Here is a 24,744-nt window from a genome sequence, read left to right as displayed (position 1 = left end):
ATTATTATCCTAACTTAATCATATTATAAATGCAAAAGATACTCTGTCTCTTCGTCACACCTCAACCACTGAAACGATTTAGATGTAATTTAGGAGACAGATACTCTGAGACCTGAAAAACGACAAAGGATAGTAGATAGATAAAAACTATTTTATCCCGGAAATGCCGCAGGAAAAGGAACTATGCGGATCTTCTTTTAGCTGAAAAAGGAAGGGATATAGCTTAGAACCAGAAGGCGTATATACTTTTTATCCCGTTCGACCACTTTGGCATGTCAACGCAGGCGGAGACAGGGCAACCATATAGTGTTTGTTTTATTCGATCAATGAAGGGTTAACAAGTCACATTATTAAAGATATATGAACAATTGAACAGACATTTATCATTTTATTTAATGTTATACAACTCACTCTTTTAAATAAACACGTAACGAACATATTTTAAAATAAACTTACATAATATGTTACAATTCATGAAATATTTAAGCCACTCATTAAATCAAATTAGTATATCTAACAGAATTTTTTTCAATAATATAATATGGATGTACGTAAAAGGAGAATGCCCATGAAAGTATGGACCACAGTATAGTGTTGCGTCAATGCCAGAGTGGTTTTGGAGGGTTCTTCGATATTCAAAAGATTTTTAATTTTTTACCAATTGATTTTTTTGTGATAAAAACAGGGGTTTTCAAGATATTGAGAAAAATGTGAAATAACCTCAAAACTTAAATAACCCCGATTTAGTTAGGTTTATGTGTGATTTAGGTAGTATTTTATCGTCCGAAGGTTATTTTTAGTTTAACATATTTAATCTATGCGTAGAGCTTATGCTTTCAGACAAAGTCTATCTGTTCATCGGCTAGTGTAGGTAGGCACCAGAAATCTTCACGGATTTCAAGAAAATTCTAAATATATAAAAACAATAAGAAATAACTGGTTACCTACCAAGCTATGTCATAATAATATTTTTTTTATACATATTTATTAAAAGAACATTTCGGCTCTCAATAATGATCGCTTTAGTTATTTGTATCGATGATCGATACAAATAACTAAAACGCCTTCCTTTTTGTCAACTCTTTTTGTCAGATTGTTCTAAGAAACATTTTTTACATGGAATCAAGTATTTTACTCCACTGAGCCTATTCATTACAATCAAACAAACAAAGTTTTCCTCTATATAATATTAGTGTAGATTCATGATAGTCGCTGAAAACAGGACACAGGTTGTGCAGCTATTTTTAAGGAATATTAAGTTTTATGTTCTATATTATATATTTTTTACGATGAGCATTATTGATTTTTCGTTTACCATTTCAGTTCAATACAAAGAAAAAAGCTACGTAATTATAAATAATACATTCAATGAATAATTCAATACTTAAAATCAATATAAATGATACAATGTACTCGGTGATGATTTTATGAAATTAGCGTGTTTCTTTGATAAGGTTGAAAAACTGACCAAGCGTGACTTGAAATTTTTAAGCGGGTTCTGTATGGAGTATACATATTTATTTATATAAAAGGGGAAGAAAATAAAATATAGTGGCAATAGCCTGTGTTTTTAAAAGAAAAAGTAATTTCTATTTTATTGTTAGGTCTGGATGATTTTATTGCTAAAAGTGAAGTCCCGTGTCCCCAAATGGGGTAAGGAGCAGATGCATTATGCATACATCTGTTTCACTGATCGATTTTCTTTAGGGTCTTTACAAGTAGGTGATCAGCCTTGTACGTCCTGCCAGACCGAGACATTTTTTTTTCTTCGTCTCCACCGGGAATCGAACCCAAGGCCCCTAGATTCTACGCTCACGCGTCAACCACTGTACCCAGGAGGCGGTCATTTTACTGCTAGGGTAAAAAGAAAAAAACTATATATCATTATCTAGCTGATGCCGATAACAAATACTTTATTATTAATCTGCACTTTCTTATGTAAAGGAGTTTTAAATGTGATTCAGAGGTGATTTCAAACCGCTCAACTTGCTAGCTTAGAAACAATCAAATATTTCGTCTTTGTTATATAAGTGTGTATAGGTATAATATTAATAATATTAAAAACTTCCAGAAATATCTCGATTCTTTGCTCTACTAAGGAATTAAAGATAGGATCACTCATCACTTATATGATATTTTTTTCAAGTAACTGCAGAAATGAACAGTACCATTTGGCGCTCCACCACTGTCCGCTTCACCCGCAACTTCCTTCCGCGTACGGTGAAACTGAGGAACGATTTGCCACCTGCGGTGTTCCCGAATAACTACGACATAGGGGCCTTCAAGAAAAGAGCTTATTTTTCCATAAAAGACCGGCATGTTTATGGGCGGTGGTGACCACTTAACATCAGGTGGCCCACCTGCTCCTTTGCTTGCTCTGACATAAAAAAAACCATTTACCATTCGATTCTAAAACAATTATTGAACGCCAAACAACTGTTGATATCGAAAAAATCAATTCACATGCGTAACTTTGTCGGTACAAATGTATTGAAATTTATTCGTAAGGTTAAAGTAGCGCAAGTTGGAGTGACAAACATTATTGTGTAGATCTGTGAGGAATGTGCCACGTCATGATGACGTCAATGCGGGTCAATTTATATGGAATAAAGGGAATTTATGTGCCAAAACATGGTACAATCAGTGATATTGCAAAGCGGTGTAGATAGGTTACCACATCATTCGATCTTCAAAAACGGGACACTAACGCAAACACGATAATATGATGTGATGAGACGTCAAAAAGAGACAAATGATGTAATTAGTGCCAAGCCACATTTAGTCGTGTCACTCCGGGAGCGATAATAATATTTAATGTGAATATTAAATATATTAATAATGTTACGTATCTATTTTTTCTATCGCGGCTGCCGAGTAGGCAAACTTCTCGAACTACCTGAAATGTTTTTATCGACATCAATTTGCTTTTGAATATGCTGTAAAATATTAAACTTAGAACAGGTAATTATTTTTCTTTTGAAATATTACCGAAAAGCCGATACAAGAGAAGATATTATAGAGATCGAGAAGTGTGCCTGATTTAGTAAAAGCTCATTATCACACTGTTTGTATGCATTTCCTGAGATCATTTACTATAGTGGTGTTTATTTTTTTTACACCATATGAAAGTAGAGATTTCAATGAATAAAAGGCACCCCCAGTTTTTGAAAAAAGCTGATATTTTGACGGGTGACTTTTCGATTGAAAATTAGGTTGTTTTTTTGGTATTAATTCAAAATAAGGCGAAAAAATAAATATTTTCTATCAAATAAATTACAGTGTATTTGGGACATAATAAAGTAAGTTTCCACCAAATTTCGTAGAAAAAAAATAAATTTTGAAGTAGATAAAAATAAAAGACCAAAAACTTGTTTTTTTGAATTTTTCACCTAAATTTTGAGGTTATGTGAAAAATTCTAATCAAATTCTAATCCTCCTCACAATTCCCAATCACTTAAGATCTACATGCATACAAAATTATAAAACATGGAGGAGCTGGTGTCTGAAATGGGTTTTAAGTTTTAACCGGTATCACAGATCACCAGGAAAGTATAATAATTATAAGATACTAATTATGGTACACAATTATTATGTTTATTTCATCTAAGCTTGTTGCAGTCAATCAGAATTTAGTTTTCATGATAAAATGTTCTTTCTCAATATATTCCATATTTTCCTTTAGGATAACTAATATCTATACAATAATTCATTCATTCATTCTTATCTATAACGTAAGAGTAACATGCATGTTTTTCCTTAAATCCTGCCTGATATCTGCTTTTACGGATATTACTATAGCAACTATTTGAATTAAATAGAGGATGAATGCTTTCGATGTTTTGTCCTCAGACGACACAGGGGACACAGCTAGTTTCTAATGTTTCTATAATTCTAAAATTTGCTCGTAGATTTAGCTCAGTGATTCTGTGATATTAGTTTGAATTTTTGTGTCGTTTATTGTATTTATTTTATTTTATTGTATCTATTTTACCCAGTATTTTAACGTTTGTATAACATTTAATTTGATATCTTTAATTTTGTATTTTAATTTATTATGTGGCTGTAAATTGTGATTATGTAAATAAATAAAAAAATGTAAATAATGTTTCTGGACAATATTCCAGAGGTGGGGCGAACACCCTGTGATGGCGGGTGCCATTAAAAAAAAATACTTAGGTAATAGTAGCTAAGCTCAGAGTGGAACAACAATATGGAGCTCGTATAAAATTTTATGTTTCTAATAATCACATATCTCAAAAAATAAAACATCACCACATTTTAATAATTTATTTATAATTTAACCAGCCTAGTCTACCCGTGATTTCTTGACGCCATTTTTCACTCCGTTCTTTTCGCTTTTTTTGGCCTGTTTCTTGGGTTTCACATAGCTTTGGTAGTAGAATTGACCAAACATGTTCATGAATACTATGGAGTACATTACTGTTAGATATTTTATCACAGTCGGGTAACCACATGGGTAGAACAGGCTTCTAATACTGTGGCAGAAGATGAACGCGAACTGCACCTGTAAAAGAAATTGAATTAGTTTGTCGATTGAAGTATGTAATAGATGTTCTGGTGCACGTTTCTTATTATATAAAAATATTTTTAAACATTTTTATATAAGTATACGAAAGAAATGCTGATCACCTAGACCTATAGCCCTTCGAATCCGCATTCCGATCTGAATAATAAACGAGTGCATTCTTTTCCAGGAAAGCAAGATCAGATTTTTTAATGTTACTATTTTTTTGGGACTTTATCTGCTTGCGGGTGTGCATTTGTTATCAAACCTCCTCAAAATTCGGATTTCTCAAGATAACTTGAAAAAACATATGAAATACATTGGTTTACTATTTATAATGCAAACATTTCAAACGAATAGATTTGCTGACGATAGAAATGTAACGATCGAAATGAATAGCGTAATTAAATATCGAAGTTGTACATCAAAACAGGCTAATGCACCTAACATCTTAGCAATGACTTGACAGTTAGAACCTTTTGATTCCACTTGTAGGTCAAGATATAGAAACTGGGGAAGGACTTATATATATATATATATATATATCTATGGTAATATTACAAAAAGTAAAGATAGTTGTTTATTTGTTTGCTACGACCTAGCTCAAAAACAACTCAATTGATATTAAAATGAATGTTATTTTAGAGAGTTATCTTAACACATGAGTGGCTAGTATACGTCCCTCCTTAACTTTTGAACACTCTGAAAGTTGAACATCGTTATGTATTTAAGTTTTGTGTAGAACCTTTCAAGGCACAAATTAATTATTATTAGTAGTTACGTTTATAACTCTTTACGTATACTTCATTCATGTCGCGGAAGACTTCGACACAATTCCCGCGGACCCATTAAAGCGGCTCGACGGAACACAGTTGGGTTTTAGTCGGTAAGAATCCGACATAACCCACGGCTCCTTCCCCGGGGGTCGTGGGCATCTATGCAAGATTTCCCCACTTAAAAAGAAGGTATATTTCATTCATTCGGTTCACCATACAGCCTGCCAGTTTATTTTTAGCTATATTCAGTAAGTATACTAATTATTATATCCTGTCATTTTTGAGCCATGAAGTTTTCTTTTTTGTTTTAGCCTGAGTTATTAAATATATATATAAATTATTGAATAAAAAGCTTACCAGTTGCAAAACGGTGACATATTTCTTCCACCACAAGTACTTTTTGTATTGGGGTCCCAATCCAGATATTAGATAGTAGCCGTACATTATCACGTGGACGAAACTGTTGACCCATCCAACTAGCACACATTGGCCACCTGAAACATTTTTGATGAAGTTTTAATTTTTGTTAGTTTAGTATTTTTTCGTTTTTTAAAGAAAGACGTCATGATGAGGACTAATAGCAGCGATATTTGTTATGAGCATTTTTTTTTATCTATATTTGATCTATCATTAATTATTTCCACGAATTTAATATCTATTGCTATTTATTTATTTATTTACTCTTCAATAAAACTATACATAGAAAAACAGTATAGTTTATGAGGCGGCCTTATCACTAAGAAGTGTTTGCATCACCACAGTTTGATGCCCATGGCTTCGTATATTTAATGAATACGAAAAATAGGGTGGGATTTCGAAAATTTTGCAATAACACAACTGCGCCGAATTAGCTACAAATCATGCGTACTTTTTCTGTTGTTGATTGAAATTACTGACTTTGAAGAGAAAATTTAGTAAGTTATTTAGTTTAATCTCTACCTAATATTACATAACCTATATAATTATATAAAAGAAAGTCGTGTTAGTTACTCCACTTATAACTCAAGACCGGCTGAACCGATTTAGCTGAAAATTGGCAGGGAGGTAGTTTAAAGCCAGGAGAAGGACACAGGATACTAAATATGTACCACGGGCGAAGCCGGGGCGGACCATTAGTAATTCATAAAAATACGTTTCAATATAATTCATAAAAATAAAATGAAAAATTACCTGGAATATACTTTATAGCGATCCACGAAGCCATGGGCATCAAACTGTGGTGATGTAAATGTAGTGAAGAAACTTGTCTGTATGATTTTCGGAGCACGAAGAATATTGTATCTAGAAGCTCGATTAGTTTCAACGCGAAGTATATGTAGATGTTTCTTGCTATCTGAAAATGAACGTTAATCCTTTGTAATATGGTCTCCTTTTATTTATTTATAACTAATTGTTACGCGAACAAAACCCTGAGTGTAAAGTTTTTTATTAATTTCAACACTCTAGGGTTGATTAAAAAAATGACCTGTTCATTTCGTACTAGACACATTATACAAATAGCTTTTCATACATATTATAATAAAGCGAAGGAATTTTTTTTTATTTATGAAAATATTTAGAGCTGCTAAATCGAATAAAAAAAATTAAGATTGCTAAAAAGTGGTTTGCCACTTTACCAGTTCTAATTATCTTTTCGAAAGTAGACAGTTCTAATTAAGTTCCAAGTATGCTTGATGCTTATGTAGAGTCAACAGCTTAATAATACAAGAAAAATATTTTTTTTACAAAAAAAAAATAACACACGGTCAGGAAAAAATATTAACGATAAGATACAAAAAATAAATTTACCCTATGACTTCTAGGCGAGTCAACATCATCAGGTGCCTGGCATTTAAAGTCATAATCTTGGTGAGATACATAAATGAATCCCTGAAAAAAAAAATCAAATTCATGTTCATACCATACATTTTTACACCAATAAAAATATCTATGTGTAACTCTACTTTAAATAAAGGAAATTGATATAAATCAAAAAATATTTTTCTTCGATTTTATTATATTCATTATAAAACAAGTCACCTACCTCATAAACTAAAAACGAGCTTATTAGCACTTGGAATATATTGTATAATTTTATAGCCGTTTTCAATTCATATGGTTCTTTGTTGCTCATGAAATAAGGGCCGAGTTTCGTGCAAAAGAATAAATAGCACACAACGATTCCTAAAACTGGCCATGGTGTTGATACTAGAAACCAATCTTTTGTTACTGGACCTGAAATTGAAAAAAAATGAAAAATTAAAACTGAATGCTTCATAAGTGATAGTTACTACGTGGAAGACATTTTTTTTAAATGAAATTTGTTTAGACGATTTTGGTATCTTTGTATCTTGTCATAGAAGTTTCTGACAGTGTTCAGCACACATGCTCTTTTTTATTTTTAAAAGAGTACAGAAATTCGTAAGTTACAAAACTTTATATGCTACTAGCATTCCGCCCGCAGCTTTGCCCGCCTACATTTCACCGCAGTAATTTAGTAAATATGTATATATATGCGTTTCACCGCCGCCTATATTCCTCTCTAGCCTTCTAACTATCGCCGAACACAAAAAATATTTCACGGAATCACTCCGTTGCGATGTGAAAGAAACACAAACAAACACACTAATAAAATTAGTGATGAAACAAGAAGCACGCAAGTCTGATAACCATTATTTAATGACAAGATGGTTTCATATCATATTATTACAAATAAAAACAAGCCAAATAATTCAAAGTCGTATTCAAATTTATACTCAAACTATTAATTGTAACGATTGAAAGCCACGATACAGATAGAAAAAAACTTGAGCGATGTCAAGGGACATCCGGATGGAACGAAGTGTTAAGTGAGAGAGACAGACACAGAACCACGCGCACGCCGCACGGCTTAAAACTCTAGCAAAAAGTGTCGTGACAACTTTTCGTAAGAATTTTTTCCGTCTAGCCCCAACAACGCGCGATAAGGAACTTCGTTCCAATAAACTTAAATATGCTTCGTATTTTTAAATCAAGTAACTTAACATACCGCTTCAGTATTCATATGTTAATCGCTGATTTAAATCATCCAGTCATTATGACAACAAAATATAAACACGAGTGCAAATTTTCGTTGCTTTCTGCTAAATCATTGTCATATTTTTTTATTTTAATAGATAATTTATTGTTTAAACTAGAGTTAAATCTATACTAATATTATAAAGCTGAAGAGTTTGTTTGTTTCAACGCGCTAATCTCAGGAACTACTGGTCTGATTTGAAAAATTCTTTTAGATAGCTAATTCATCAAGGAAGGCTATCTAATATCTAATATCTAATATATATTATAAAGGCGAAAGTTTGTAAGGATGTATGGATGTTTGTTACTCTTTCACGTAAAAACTACTGAACCGATTACGAAGCCCGAATAAATGTAATATTTCGGCCACAATTTCTAAACCTTTTACTAAACAATTTTCGTCAGTCTTTGTCTAGCTGAGACGTGCTATGCGTGTGCGATGCCTATGCTTCATTCGCCTACCCCCGAGACTGCTGCTGACTTCAGTCACAAATGTATTGCGAGGATTGCCCGATGGTTTTTGGCAAACCTAAGATAAACCTCTTCCGCGAAGAGATTGTGTTTCGGAATTTGACTATAAAATCTATATATTATAGTATCTACTGTTTCTCCTGTATACTATCCTATATGAAATTTTTATTTATTCGACTTTTTGAGGACGAGGTTAAAATCAACCTCACATAATATATGTTAAATTGTATTTTCCTTGTATGTCTATAATTAGTGTTAACAATTGTTGGCTATCCTTTGTAAATAAATAAATAAATAAATAATATATTTTTTAAATGTGAGACAATATTTTGTTTATAATGATGTATAATGGAATTTTATTTAATCATTTTCTTCTCTTATCTATAAAATTTAGAAAAAAAGACGTGTGGCACTCGGGGACTGCCGCGGTAAAGCTATTGCATGCTATGCCTTCAAGCCACACCTCCGTGCCCGTCGTAGTGGGGAGCGTGAGGTTTTTTCGTTACGGAATTTCTGGATTCGGTTCCCGCGCTCAAGGCCCGCGATAGAAGCTATGCAATAGCGTAAAAAGAAACAAGTGATGTCTATAGAAAAAATTCTCGCAAACAAACATGACTCTACAATTTCCCTAAAGACATTATTGTAAGTAAATAGGTCACTTGAAGTAGGCTAGAGAAATTACCATTCATGCATTTTAATCCACCAACAGTAACAAGAAGACGTATTCTTTAATAAGACAAAAACAAATCTTTCGATCGACGTTTGGAGATTATGCAGCATCCGAAGACATCTGATATAATTAGAATACTAATTAAGTAAGAGGAATATATACGTTTAATATTATAAACTTGAAGAGTTTGTTTGTTTGAACACGCTAATCTTAGGAACTACTGAGATTTGAAAAATTCTTTCGGTGTTAGATAGCCGGTAACCCATTTATCAAGGAAGGCTATAGAATATACTAGCGACCCGCCCCGGCTTCGCACGGGTGCAATGCTGATACTAAATACACTACAGAAAAACTTTTAACGTTGTATATAAAAACATAGCGGCCCGGCCGGCCGGTATCGCCGCAAACGGTACGCCCCGCAATTTTTAAATCTGTAATATCTTCGAAAAATCATACGGTGTAAAGGGCCATATAGATCTATATTAAATGAACAATTTATTCAAGGTATTTAATTGGTTAAGGATTAATGCTGTATTGGTTAAAATCGCTTCGAAAATTAGCCATTATTTGTCGTAAAAAGTAAATTACAAAAAAAAGTTATTGTGGGTTATCCATAAGAGATAGACATATGCCATCGCGGACTTTTCTGTAGACCTTTTCAATGTGTACAATAATACTTAGTACATTATTTTGATAAAACTCGTAGGGTTCAGCCTGCGTTTGCAATGTAAGCGGATAAAATGTAATTATTTACGACATCACATTAGAAACCTCAAAAATAACAGTACTTCTCCACTATTTAATGGATGTTATTATACATATAAACCTTCCTCTTGAATCACTCTATCTATTAAAAAAAACCGCATCAAAATCCGTTGCGTAGTTTCAAAGATTTAAGCGTACAAAGGGACATAGGGACATAGGGACATAGGGACATAGGGACATAGGGACATAGGGAAATAGGGACAGAGAATGCGACTTTGTTTTATACTATGTAGTGATAAAGATCATCACGCTGTTATCAGATTAACAGGAGCGGAACACTACGGGTAAAATCGGGGGGCACAGCTAGAGAGTAAAAAAATAGATAGGTAGTAAGTTATTTAATAATTTTAATTGTATGGCCATCTAGCCCTTACTATACAAACAAAAAAAAATAGTTGTCGCAAAAATTTCTTGATAGTTTATCCTGCCTACATATTTATCTATAAAAATATTTTAATTGAATTTGAAAGTAGATTTTTAAAAAGTTATTATTGTCGTTTTATACATCAGGTAATGTACTTTCGATATCAGTTTAAAGTTTTTTGATATCAGCCCCCCTAGACAAGTGGCTTTCTATTAGCGTAAAGTTCAATAGAATAGATTATGAATGTATGAGATTGACGTTTGATTACGACGACGACGACGATTGCTTACGTCAATTTCATACATTCATAATCTATTCTATTGAACTTTACGCTAATAGAAAGCCACTTGTCTAGGGGGGCTGTAATAGTTACGACATAATCACCTGTGCACACTTAACGATTACACCCTGTATCTCACTCACTATTAAATAATGGGTCAAATACCTATGCATAATTGTGGCACTTAACAGCCCATGATTGTACATAGTATAAAAGAATACGTATACCTATCATATTTTATAGGGAACTAGCTTTCCGCCCGCGGCTTCGCCCGCGTTTTCAAAGAAAAACCCGTTCCCGTAGGATTTCCGGGATAAATCCTATCCTATGTCCTTTCTCGGGTATCAAAATATCTCTATACCAAATTTCATGCAAATTGGTTCAGTAGCTAAGGCGTGATTGAGTAACAGACAGACAGATAGAGTTACTTTTGCATTTATAATATTAGTATGGATATCAATTTCAAGTGAAGTAATTAAAACTTTATCTCTAAAAGGTTTGCATTACGCAAATAATTTCCTAGATTCCTGGCCTTAAATTTTTCATTATGAGTTCTTATCATAATCACGTACCTATTTTTAATACTGATGTTCTGTGCACAAAAACAATGAAGAAATTGATTGACCGGTTGTCTTGGTTGGTATTTGGTAGTGGCCCTGCCTTCCAGAGGTTGTGGGTTCGATTCCCACCCGGGGCAAATATTTGTGTGATGAACATAGATTTTTGCTGGTGTTAATTATCTATTTAAGCATTTATTTAAAATTATATATGTATGTTTATCAGCCATCTGGTTTCCATAACACAAGCGAAAGCTTAGTATGGGAACAGATCGTGCCGTGTGTGAAAATTGTCCTGAAATATTTTTAAATAATATCACGTGCGATGCATGCTTACAATTTAGAGCAGGCGTCTACTCTATCTTAATAGTATATATAAATCTCGTGTCACAAATTTGTCCTCAATGGACTCCTAAACCACTTAACCGATTATAATAAAATTCGCACCCCATGTGCAGTTCGATCCAACTTGAGAGATAGGATAGTTTAAACATGTAGGTACCACGGGCGAAGCCGGGGCGGACCGCTAGTAGGTTCTATAAATGTAACTACAAAGATATAAGAAACTAGAGCAAACCAGTCTTGTTTAGATTTTGAATACCTGTGTGGATATTAATTTCGGGTTAATAAACTAAATATTAAGGTCTAAGATCGTAGTTCAAATGTCACACGCTTCGTTGTAGAGTAGCCGAAAAACAAAACATAATATTATGTACCTATAATACATAGAATTAAACACAATTTCCGCATCATAATTAGCGGATGAACAAACTTAGTATTTTATACACACATAATTTGTGATTTTATCAATACATATACTTAATCACTACATAGTATAAAACAAAGTCGCTTTCTCTGTCCCTATGTCTCTATGTATGCTGAAATCTTTAAAACTACGGAACGGATTTTGATGCGGTTTTTTTAATAATAGAGTGATTCAAGAGGAAGGTTTTAGTATATATAATTTATTATGTTTTAGACAAAGCGGGCGAAGCCACGGGCGGAAAGCTAGTAATTAATATATTATGGATATTTAAAACTAAATGTTAGAGAATCATTAGGTACTTCTTTAAATAGAAATGACATTTTATTAAAACACGCATTCAAAATTTATCTAGAAGTAAATTAAAATGTAACCTTTTGTATTAAAATTAGTGTATTTATCATTTCTAGAAATAAACTAATCTTATATATAAAAATGAATCGCAAAATGTGTTGGTAAGCGCATAACTCGAGAACGGCTGAACCGATTTCGATAATTCTTTTTTTATTATATTCCTTGAAGTACGAGGATGGTTCTTATGTAGAGAAAACGTAAACATGTACCACGGGCGAAGCCGGGGCGGACCGCTAGTAGTGAATAAAATTAAAACAATACTCACTTGCCAAGTCTTCATTTATATATGTATACGCATTTATAATGGAATCCATTGTGCCTTAAAACAAATACAGTAAAAAATAAAAATTAAATAAAAACAATTTTAAACTTTCATCCCTCCTTCACCCACGACAATGACCAAATAATGTGACCAATAACAAAAGTAATTAAATCACTTTAACAAATTAAAATAATTTAACATTCCATGCATAATTTATTTGAAAACCACGCGCTCCACTACTAACTTCGTAGAATTAACCAATTGCGTAAAGAAGGATTTTATAAATGTTATTTTATCTATACTACTGGTCCGATTTGAAAAATTCTTTCGGTGTTAGATAGCCCAATTATCGAGGGAGGCTATAGGCTATATTATATCATCACACTAAGACCAACAGGATCACTGTGGGTATAACCGCGGGGCACAGCTAGTGTGTAATATGCGTTTAAAATCACGCTTTCACAAGTATCAAATTTTGAAGGAGCAATCCCATTAATTTTTCTTTTATTCAAAATTCAATCGTATCATATTCCCGAAAGAAATGCTTTATTGTTTTGTATGCTACACTGTAACATATCTTTATAAAAAAGATCGTGTCACGGTATTAGAAGTTAAACACCTCCGAAACAGCTTGACCGATTCGCATGAAATTTTGTGTGCATATCAGGTAGGTCTGAGTATCGGAACATCTATTTCATACTGATAAGTATGACATAACTTTCCTAACTGATAAGAGTAAGGCAGAACAACGTTTGCTGAGACGGCTAGTATCTTTATAAAATTGTTCTTAAGATCCTATTCACACAAAGATATCTCGGCTGGGGAAAACGTAATCTTTATTTTCTTAAATTATCACGCTATTTCCCCGGTCGAGTCACGTCCACACCGAGTTGTTTCGTGTAGCAATTGCCTTGCAAGGCTGCTCGCTGTGTGTGGATTAATTTCAATCTATAGAAGGAAGTCAAGCAGAAAACTTCTAAAATAACAAAATATAATATCAAAATGGCAACAGATAATAATTGTTTATTTTCACTGAAGATTCAAACCACAGAACAGTTTCAAACGATTCGTTCCCTATTAAATTTCTTAGTGGATAACCAAAATGACACATGACAGGTAACTTGGATAAAGAAACTTTTGAATATTTCATTATTTTTTTTATTATTTGTTTTTTTCTTTGTTATATAAATGTTACATTACGTATTCATTACAATTGCGAATTCTTTTCACAATGATATATTTTATAACATTGTCACTTTAAAGTTTAAAGGTTCAAAATTCAAATGAATTAAGTAACCTTTAAATATTTATAGAATTTTGATTAAATAATAGAATTAATTTAAAATTTGTACTGGGTAGTCTTTTTAAATAGTAGTTACCCAATTTTACATCAATATTTTATGGGTCAGTTATTTATAACGAATAAGTATATCCCTACTAATATTATAAATGCGAAAGTAAGTAAGTCAAGCTCTGCAACCGGCGACTTGTAGCTTTTTAAATTGAGCGTACAATACTTATTTTGGAATTGATAACATAATGGTTATCATTAGCAAGATCTTTAGTTTTTGTTGAGTTACCTGCAAGCAGGTGAACGATCTCTGTAGAGTTTGCGTTTAGTTTTTTTTTTTATCCAAAATAGTAAATACATTATAGTCTTACTCTATATCTCTTGCAAACTTCTTTTCGATTTTTTAAACATACGATACATTCTGTAAATGTAGCTACAATAATTTATTATTAGGAACTTATGCGTAAAGTCAATATTTGCGAATAGCAACCAATTATTTGTATTCGCTTTGCGATATTAAAGACTTTATTATTAATCTTAAACATCAACATTTAAATCAAGTAAATTTATATGGATTTATTATGTGTGTTACCATTTATTACTCAATTTTGTTACTCCTGCGATAAATGATTAGCAATGTTGAAGGAATACGAAATAATGTCTTGCTTGTATTAAAAATGTAAGGAAACTATTTTTTTTCTACCTGGAAAATATGTTTTGGAATGATAGTACAACAGATAATTAATTACTATGTTCATTATACAGTACTATCGAAATTAATAACTATGAAATTATGCTTGCTTGTAAAAGGACTTCAGGGAAGTATTGAAGATGCGATGGAATACCAAGGAATGCTATCTATTAAAAAATAATAAAAAATGTGTGCGTATATACTAGCACAGTATTACAATATTATTTCATACTAGTGTACACACTACACACGTAAGAAGTGAAACTTCTTTATGACCTTGTTTTTCAAAAAAAAATTTACTATATAATATTATGCAACTTTACAGAAATAGGTACGTCGAATCACGCGTGGTAGGGATATGAAAAAGATGGCGCGTAACGGAAAAATGTCACGCGTAACGAAAAAATGTAACAGTAATTTTTTTTCCAACCCCGTTAAAGAAGTTTCACTTCAAAACTTTGGCGAATGAAATTTTATTTATTTCACTTTATTAAATTTATAATTTTCCATGTAGATTTTAATTATTCTAGTCTCAAGATAACGAAAGCTAGTAGAACTTTATGGAGTTTCTTGCCGATTCTTCTCCATAGATACTGCTTTCCGAATCGGTGGTAAATTTTAAAAATATGTATTGACGTTTCAACTGCTTTCGAAGAAGTCTAATTGAATAAATAAATGTTTGAGTTTGAGTTTGAACTGATTCAACAGAATCATCAGATTAATCTTCGAAAACTTGTTAAACGATCGATTCAATTTTAACTTTATGTTTGCCATTTTGGTATAAATTAATATTCATTTAATCTAGGTATAATAATTAAATTTGATTTATATGATATTATTATATTTTCATAGAACACTGCAGAACAATCGTAATTTTTATTAAAAATTTATTAATTAAAAAATGCATTGTGTTTTTGTTTTCTAAATTGTGCTGTTTGATGTTTATCAAAACCAGTCATAAATATTAAAATAAAAAGTAAATAATGTTTTTACTTGATATTTGGTATAAAAATTATACAGTAAGTATTAATTATCTATTAAAACTTTTTAAAGCAATATTTTTAGCGTCGATTTTCAAAGCTTAGTTAAATCTTGGGAGTCGTTTTTTGTATATAATATATAGGTAGATAGTTCTTTCAATATAAAATAAATTTTATAAAATCATAAAAAAAAACAAGTACTTATATTTGGATTAAAAATAAAATAAACAGGATAGGTCATAGGGCGTGTGTGAAGTCCAATGCCCCCAAGGGGTAAGGGGCAGATGCATTATAAATCTGTTACACTGATCGATTTTCTTTAGGGGCAAGTAGGTGATCAGCCTTCTGTGTCCTACCAGACCAAAACATTTTTTTCTTCGTCTCCACCGGGAATCGAACCCAGGACCCCTCGGTGCTATGCTCACGCGTCAACCACTGTACCAAGGAGGCGGTCCTCTTATCACTTTGGGGTACAGGGTGGGGTAGGACATAAATCAAACTTCATAATATTACATTTATTACATTTATTCTTATAAAAAATAAGTCTTATGTAGGTGTAAAATAAATATAAAATGCATCTCATAGAGATTACATTTACTCTGACTATTTTCACCACTTATATAGTTTTATATGAGAAGATATATTACAATAACCCTTTTCCTGTTTTTAATGCCTTTTTTACCAATAATCAATAAAAATATAATAGTAGTATCCATAAAATACTATCATCTTTCGAATATATGACGTGAAAAAATATACAATAATGGAGAAAGACTATTTTACAATGAAGGCAATACCATGTAGACTACAGGCCCATGTTGAAAAAGTTATGGGTCATTTGAACCACCAGCCCCCCTAGTCAAGTGGCTTTCTGTTAGCGTAGCGTTCAATAGAATAGACTACGAATGTATGAGATTGTCGTAAGCTGTAGATAACGTATCTAGATAACGTATCTACAGCTTACGACAATCTCATACATTCGTAGTCTATTCTATTGAACGCTACGCTAACAGAAAGCCACTTGACTAGGGGGGCTGGTGATCTATCTAGAACGATTTAAGAGCATAAAATTATAAGATTCAGCACTATCCCGCCTGTAGTCTAAAGGTATTTTTGTAGTGTATTAAAAAGTCTATATCTGTATCAAAATGTTTATTATTTTACTGTCATTTTTATAATGATTTCGTTTGTTCATTTCACATTTCTTTGAAATAAATAAATTTTTCGATTTTTCTATCTTATTAATACAGTTTAAAAGTTGAAATATTTGGGCTAAAATTGGCCATACTCCATAGAATCCTATTGTATCGTACTTTGTCTTCTAGACCTATATAGAGATATATAAGTACATAAAAACTCCCTTTTACAGTAGAGATTTAAAGGAAGACACATTTCTCATAATACCTTAAAAATAGTTAATATTTTTGTAACTAAGTCCCTAAGTATTATCATGGACGAATATAATTTATATTTGTCTATGGTATGATATAATTTGCATAAGCTTGCTTGAATTTTGAGTACTTACATATTTTGATTGTATTGTATTGCTTTTATTTTTTTCAAAAAAGGTGCAGTCACATTATAAAACTAAATTCTCATGGGTAAGTAAAATGAATAATCCAAATATGGAGTGCATTAATATTACAGACAGATTTGTGGTCTCTTAGGGGCCCTCTTCACAATATATATTATCGGCCGTTATTGTAGATGTATTCATAAACGCCATAATAGCAGCAAATATTATTTTCTAGATGCGACGGTCATGTTGGGCCAACACTGCCCATTGTGTAGAGGGCCCATTAGAATTCAGAAATGACTTTTACATACATTTTAAACATTTTAAACATTTATTATTTTTATTTTTTTACGTTGTTTTAAAAAAATAAAAAAAAAACTTTATCAAAATGTAATCTAAGGAAGCATTGGAACAACTTTTGACAACACCCATCACAAAAAATAATAATATTATGTATGTCCTGGATTTGTTTATTTTGTGCAAATACAGTATGCTTTAAAAAAGCAGTACAATGTTATATCAGTAAGATAACAAAATTAAAAATATTTAAGTAAGTAATTTTCATGATATTCTATAAAATAAATATCACAGTCATCATGTGAAATTTTACATTATATAAACGAACCTGTTTCCTGTTGCTTTTTAGTATCTTATGTTTTTTTCTCCTCAATTACAGTAATAAAATATTATCTACTTACAACTTTGGTACATAAAAAATACATCTTAACAAAAAATAAACCAATTTAAAATCACCGCAATCGTAATAATTCTTATTTAGTAGACTTATAAATTATCCTAATTGTAAAAATTAATTCAGTTTGTAAACAACACTACCATTTTGTTGTTACAAAAAATCCAATGTACTTTGTACAAACATTTCATGATGTTGTTTTCTAGATTATTGAAGTGAAACTTCTTTATCGTGGTTGGAAAAAAATTTAGTGTAACATTTTTTCGTTACGCGTGACATTTTTCCGTTACGCGCCATCTTTTTCTTATCCCTACCACGCGTGATTCGATGTATTTCTGTAAAGTTGCATATAGTATTTTTTATGAAAAATAAGGTCATAAAGAAGTTTCACTTCTTACGTGTGTACACTAGTACACGCACACATTTTTTTAACAGGGGATTTATTTTTTCATCACCCATGATCAATTTACATATTACTTACAATTATTACAACATCAAGGCATTTCTGAAGTCATCAACCAACTTAAATTATGATGTACAGTCACTCTTTGATCTAGGTACAAAGGTAATTGACTTATATTACTATTATCCAAGTGATTACACGTGTTATGTATTTCTAGTAAACTAGACTGACTTAAAAGTCAATGCTATTTGATATTTAGTTTTATAGTATTCAAGTTGTATAAATGAGAAAATTTTCAAGAATAGAAATAATCGATCACGAGTCGGGATTCGAACCTGCGTTTTTGTGTTTGCCATTTGTATGGTGTCCCATATACAGGGTGTCCCACTATTGGTATAGATACTAAGCGCAAAAGGACTTGTAGTTTTGCATACACTGATCACGTAAAAAATACTTAAACAACAAAATTACGTCCATGTTGAAAATACATGTTTTCTTTTCTAGCTTCGCACAGCCGGCATATACCGCTTCTCTAATGTGAGCATTTTATCTATGAAAACATAATCTTAAAAGATAGCTCACGTGCTGGTGGCAAGTTGGGCTTGAGTTTTTTCGAATTCATCAATTTGAAAAAAAAAATGCGTCTGGAATTTTATAAGTATTTTTTACGTACTCAACGTATGCAAAACTATAACCTCCTTTGAGCTTAGTATACCAACAGTGAACACCCTGTATACACATAAAAACTGAAAGGATAGACTAAACTCCGGCGGGCGGGTGGCTGGGTGGGCAAGACGAAAGAAGTGGGTTCGAATCTCGCTTCGTGATTTAATTTTTCTATGCTTTCAAAAAAATCTCATTGTGACCTTAAAATTTTCCAATAAGTTAAGCTACAGAATCACTGTTTGTATATTCTTCAGCTTTGAACTTTGAAGACATAATACTTATCTTATTGATGTCACATAAAAAGTAGTTCATATTCAAGTAACTATTTTGTGTCATGTTTCATAATCTTATATATAAAAATGAATCGCAAAATGTGTTGGTAAGCGCATAACTCGAGAACGGCTGAACCGATTTCGATAATTCTTTTTTTATTATATTCCTTGAAGTACGAGGATGGTTTTTACGTAGAGAAAACGTAAATATGTACCACGGGCGAAGCCGGGGCGGACCGCTAGTTCATAATAAAATAGGAAAATACGGTGGTACAGTATGCAGTGATGTCGGTGAATGCCATTGTCAATTGCTTTAAGTCTTACATTCAAATCTATATTTATAATTAAACTAAATCACATAACAATATTCTTAATGTAATTGAGCAATTATAACTAAGACTCTTTCAATTTTCCATTAACAACACCATTTGAAAGACCAGAAACACCATTTGACACACCATTAACAACACAATTTGAAAGACCATTTGAAACACCACTTGACACTCCATTTGACACTCCATTTGACACTCCATTTGACACTCCATTTGTATTTGTAATAGGTTTAAAGTCTCTTTCGTCAGATTTTACGTAGTTTCTGTAATAGAAACTGCCAAACATATACAGGAATATTCCAGCGTTGAGAGACAGTAAGAAGTTGATGAATTTGGGGTAGTTGCAATCACAGAACATGACACTGAAGTTGTGGTAGAAGATAATGCAGAATTGGATCTGGAAGAAGGAAATTATAAATCAGTTAATCGAATTATCGAAACAATAACACTAAAGCGCGTCACACACGGTGAAACACTGACACAAAATTTCGGGTCATTTGTAACAGGATGGCGCGGGCGGTTCTACAGGAGAAAAGGAGAAAAAGAAAAATGATGGTCAGAACGCTGATACCGGATACCTTAAGATACTGTAATATTTTATATTAGAGAATCCTAACATAAAATATAATAGTATCTTCACCGTGTGTGACGCGCTTAAGAGTTAATGTATTGGATCTGTTAGAAGATTATAAATCAATAAGTAGAACTCAAGGCAAAGTAAACATATAGTCAATATTACGTTAGGATTCACAGAAAAGCAAGCTTTGCTTGCAAGCTTTGCTTATATTCACGAAAAGGTTAGATTGATTAGGTACATTCACGTCATTGTGTTGAGTGTTCATGAACTCAAACTGACTATCAAAATTATTGACTATTGTTGATCATTAATAGAGCATTGGGTACAACCCTTATAATAGTAAGTTAATGCTGGAATTGATAAAATTCTAATTGTTATTCATATTTCCCTGAAAATTAATATTAAAACAGTTCATGCTGAAATAGGATGGCTTAAGCAAAGATAGAAGAACTTACCAGTTGTAAGGTAGTGACATGTCTCTTCCACCAAAGGAATTTCTGGTATTGTGGGCCAAGACCAGAGATCAGATAGTAGGTGTACATGATGATGTGGATAAAGGAGTTTATCACACCCAGCAACGTTCCGTGTCCACCTGTAATTAATAAACACGTAATTTTAGAAAACATTGATTTAGCTATACTGGAATTATTTGTGTCTTGGTGACACAATCAAGTACTTCCATTTTCTTGTTTGTTGTAGATTGACCGGAGACAAAAAATTAGATGGGAGGATGATTTAAAGGAAATTGTAGGAGGAGTGACGAAGATCTGACCTGACCTGGAGAAGAATAGCACTTCAAAGGCATTCATGGAAGAGTTTGGAGGAGGCTTTTGTCGAAAGGCAAGCAAGATACCCAGAAGAAACCTAGTTAAGCTATTAAATTATTGTTACTTGTAAATTCCTTGCATTAAAGGCATTAAATTCATTCATTCATTGTAGATTGACCGTAGTTCTACATTCTCTACTTATGCTAAAGTAAACATTTCACCATATTCAAAAAGGCTGAGAATTGATTTATTGCATACATTGATGTAATGTTAGTGTGTTCTACTGTTTATACAGGAAAACATAAGGATATTGGTCTGAAATTAAGATTTACAAAAGGTTTCAAAGTAACAAAAACAACGTTTTAAACGTTATTCTTTTTTACTGCATCATGAAGGTCAGCAAACTAAGGGATATTTTTAAGTAAGTTTACTAGTTTTAGTAAGTTACATAAAATACGTTTCATGTTCTGCTTTTTTTATTGTAACATTATGGTAAAAGATAAAAGATTATTTTGTTAAATATAATAAGTCGCAATTGAAACTAAACAAAGAAGATTATTTTATTAATGAAATACAGATATTGAGGAACCAACCTGCCAAGAATTTTGTACCAATCCAGGCACAAATAGGCATCATAGTGTGATGGTAAAGATGGAGAAACGATATCTGTCTATTTTTCTTCCTCAAAACAAAGAATATCGTGTCCAGTAACTCGATTATTTTCGCAAAGAAGTACCACCAGACTGCAGCTGCCATCTATGAGGAAAAAAACGTTATTAATAATTAATTTTAATAATAAATTTAATAACGTATGTGTAAACGTTAATCATAGTTTATTTTTTACTAGCTTCCGCCCACGACTTTGTACGTGCATCCCCGTTTTTCCCCGTTCCCGCAAGAATTTCGGGAAATCCTTTCTTAGCGGATGCCTACGTCCTAACATCTACCTGCATGCCAAATTTCAGCCCGATACATCCAGTGGTTTGGGCTGTGCGTTGATAGATCACTATATCAGTCACCTTTGAGTTTGATATAATATAGATTATGCAAAGTTAATATTTTTGTTTTCTCGTAAAGCATAATCCTAACTAAAATTATAAAAGGGAAAGTAACTCTGTCTGTTTCCCTCTTCTTCACACCTCAACCACTGAACCGATTTGGATGAAATTTGGTGCAAATACAGTTTGAGACCCGAGAAAGAACATAGAATAGTTATATTTAGAATCTTTATATATCCTGGACATCTCACGAGAACGTAAATATGCGGGATTTCTTTTTACAACGCAGGCAAAGCTGTGGGCGGAAAGCTACAAATATTATAAAACTAGATTTCCGCCCGCAGCTTCGCCTGCGATTTCAAAGGAAAACCCGCATAGTTCCCGTTCCTGTGTGATCTCCGGGATAAAACCTATCCTATTTGTTAATCCAAGTTACCCTCTATATGTATGCTATATGTATGTCTATATGTATGTATAATTTCATTGTAATCGGTTCAGTAGTATTTGCGTGAAAGAGTAACAAACACACACACACATGTAACATACGGTCTATGAAATAAAATTTTAATTTTTTTCGATTCGATTAGCTACAGTGAACATTTGGCTTAATGTGTATTGTGTAGCAAGAAATGAGCAAGGAATTAACGAAATAATATTATCTTCGCGTTTTTTCTTTGTTCAGTTTAATGGCCGAATAAATAACTCATGATACCATTAATACTTAGAGCAGTAAAAAACACGATTTAAATAATGCTTTTAATTCAAATCAGAGTAATCCTTATAATTTTTTAACTGTGGAAGTATTTCATAAGCACAAGCACATATCGATAATGTGCAATATTGCCTTGGTGATGAAATCAACTACCCTCATTTTTTTGTTTGTAACTGACTGACAAAACAGTTCTAAATAATGAATGAATAAATGAAAAATTGTTTATTGTACACCATATAGGATAAAAAACAATGACCTATTCAACAATATACAGAGGGCGGCCTTATCGTTGACAGCGATTTCTTCCAGGCAACCCAAACGACTAAATATAATCTACTCATGGTAGAATTACCAATTTAAACGTATTTTTTTTCTTTTCCAATTATCATTCAATACTTAACATACATGAATTTTCTACCGTTTGTTCAACCCCAAAGTTTTTAAATTGTATGTTAAAATATTTTAAATTTTCTTTAAAATTTTATATTTTGGAAAAATAAACTTACCCTTCTTGCTTTCGGGCTATCTGAATAATCGACGGGCTGACATGAGAAATTATAGTCATTCCACCAACCCGATACTAAACCCTGTAAAAGAAATAAGATTTTTTGTTAATCTATACTAATATTATAAAGCTGAAGAGTTTGTTTGTTTGTATGAACGCGCTAATCTCGGGAACTACTGGTCCGATTTGAAAAATTCTTTCGGTGTTAGATAGCCCATTCATCGAGTTAGGCTATATGTATATAATCACGCTAAGACCAACAGGAGAGGAGCCACGCGGGTGAAACCGCGGAGCGCAGCCAGTACCTAACACATAAAACAATAAAAAAGGAAACCGAATCTGTAAATCACGGACATACAACAGTATAAATTATTATAATGCTATGCGAATGTCAGGATTGGCTAGTGCATTGTAATAACTGCTTTATGCATTTAGTTTAAAGTTCATATTCCATTATAACCGTTAAATGTTATATTTTATGACTGTTAAAAAAACCAAATGTCAAAGGACACAGATTTCGGTCAATGCGCCATTTGTAAAATGCGCAAATTTTGCCAGTACTTTAGTAAATTTCCATAATACGTAAGCGACACTAAAACGCTTTTTTTACTTCACATGTACCTATATTTGTATGTAACTGACTTCTTTAGATTCGATTTTGACCATATTTAAACCGAGAGTTTTAATTCATACTTTGTACAACCCGCGCGAGTCAACTTAACACCGGCTACCTATACCCGTCTCTTTCACTCTCACGTGATAATAGAATAGAGTGAAAGGGACAGGACCATTTTTCAAGTGTCAAGTTAACTTGCCCGAGTTATATACTTACCAAAGATTGACAATAATCATGATTTTAAGCGTGCTATTCATTTATTAGTTTTTTTGGAACTATATGAATTATCTTCTTAATATTAACTCTTTCATCTTTATATAATACTAGCGACCCGCCCCGGCTTCGCACGGGTGCAATGCTGATACTAAATACACTACAGAAAAATTGTGAACGTTGTATAGGTATAAAAATAAAGCGGCCCGCTCCGGCCTCCGGCATCGCACGGGTATAAAATACATAGCCGGGCGGCCGCAAACGCTACGTCCTGCAATTTTTAAATCTGTAATATCTTCGAAAATATTCACTTAAATCATACGGTGTAAAGGGCCATATAGATCTATATTAAATGAACAATGTATCCATGGTATTTAATTGGTTAAGGATTAATGCTGTATTGGTTAAAATCGCTTCGAAAATTAGCCATTATTTGTCGTAAAAAGTAAATGACAAAAAAAAGTTATTGTGGGTTATCCATAAGAGATAGACATATACCATCGCGGACTTTTCTGTAGACCTTTTCAATGTGTATAATACTTAGTACATTATTTTGATAAAACTCGTAGGGTTCAGCCTGCGTTTGCAATGTAAGCGGAATAAATGAAATTTTTTACGACATCACATTAGAAACCTCAAAAATAACAGTACTTCTCCACTACTTAATGGATCTTATTATACATATAAACCT

General features: G+C 32.4%; 2 protein-coding genes across 3 annotated transcripts in view; both read right to left on the bottom strand.

The window, feature by feature from the left end:
• Window positions 1-4,273: 4,273 nt before the first annotated feature.
• Window positions 4,274-12,970, bottom strand: LOC149904871 (very long chain fatty acid elongase AAEL008004-like). The gene is made up of 6 exons (XM_090107305.1): window positions 12,827-12,970; window positions 7,325-7,515; window positions 7,090-7,170; window positions 6,472-6,634; window positions 5,659-5,795; window positions 4,274-4,525 (listed from the first exon to the last, which is right to left on the bottom strand). Exons 1-6 carry the CDS (start codon window positions 12,873-12,875, stop codon window positions 4,307-4,309), a joined length of 840 nt encoding a protein of 279 aa, XP_089963431.1. The 5' UTR covers window positions 12,876-12,970; the 3' UTR covers window positions 4,274-4,306.
• Window positions 12,971-19,579: 6,609 nt separating this feature from the next.
• Window positions 19,580-24,744, bottom strand: part of LOC149904870 (very long chain fatty acid elongase 7-like) — a 51,014-nt gene continuing 45,849 nt past the window's right edge. For both annotated transcript variants that reach the window (XM_090106959.1, XM_090106960.1), the window contains exons 4-7: window positions 23,226-23,306; window positions 21,603-21,765; window positions 20,698-20,834; window positions 19,580-20,062 (exon numbers count right to left, since the gene is read on the bottom strand). In XM_090106959.1, the coding sequence (XP_089963085.1) occupies window positions 19,727-20,062; window positions 20,698-20,834; window positions 21,603-21,765; window positions 23,226-23,306 (717 nt within the window). In that variant the 3' untranslated portion in view covers window positions 19,580-19,726. The remainder of the gene's footprint in view (window positions 20,063-20,697; window positions 20,835-21,602; window positions 21,766-23,225; window positions 23,307-24,744) is intronic.

The sequence above is a fragment of the Colias eurytheme genome, chromosome 11 (genome assembly GCF_061535395.1).
Source record: "Colias eurytheme isolate Ceu_HAF_F1 chromosome 11, ilColEury1 Martin Lab GWU primary, whole genome shotgun sequence".
Classification (NCBI taxonomy): Eukaryota; Metazoa; Arthropoda; class Insecta; order Lepidoptera; family Pieridae; genus Colias; species Colias eurytheme.
This window is presented reverse-complemented; position numbering and strand designations above follow the sequence as displayed.

Coding starts and splice junctions, on each gene's coding strand:
- LOC149904871 (XM_090107305.1), bottom strand. CDS start 12,875: ATGGATTCCATTATAAATGCGTATACATATATAAATGAAGACTTGGCA. Junction 7,516..12,826: donor TATAAATGAAGACTTGGCAA/GTGAGTATTGTT, acceptor TTTCAATTTCAG/GTCCAGTAACAAAAGATTGG. Junction 5,796..6,471: donor CGCTATAAAGTATATTCCAG/GTAATTTTTCAT, acceptor AAAATGTTTCAG/GTGGCCAATGTGTGCTAGTT.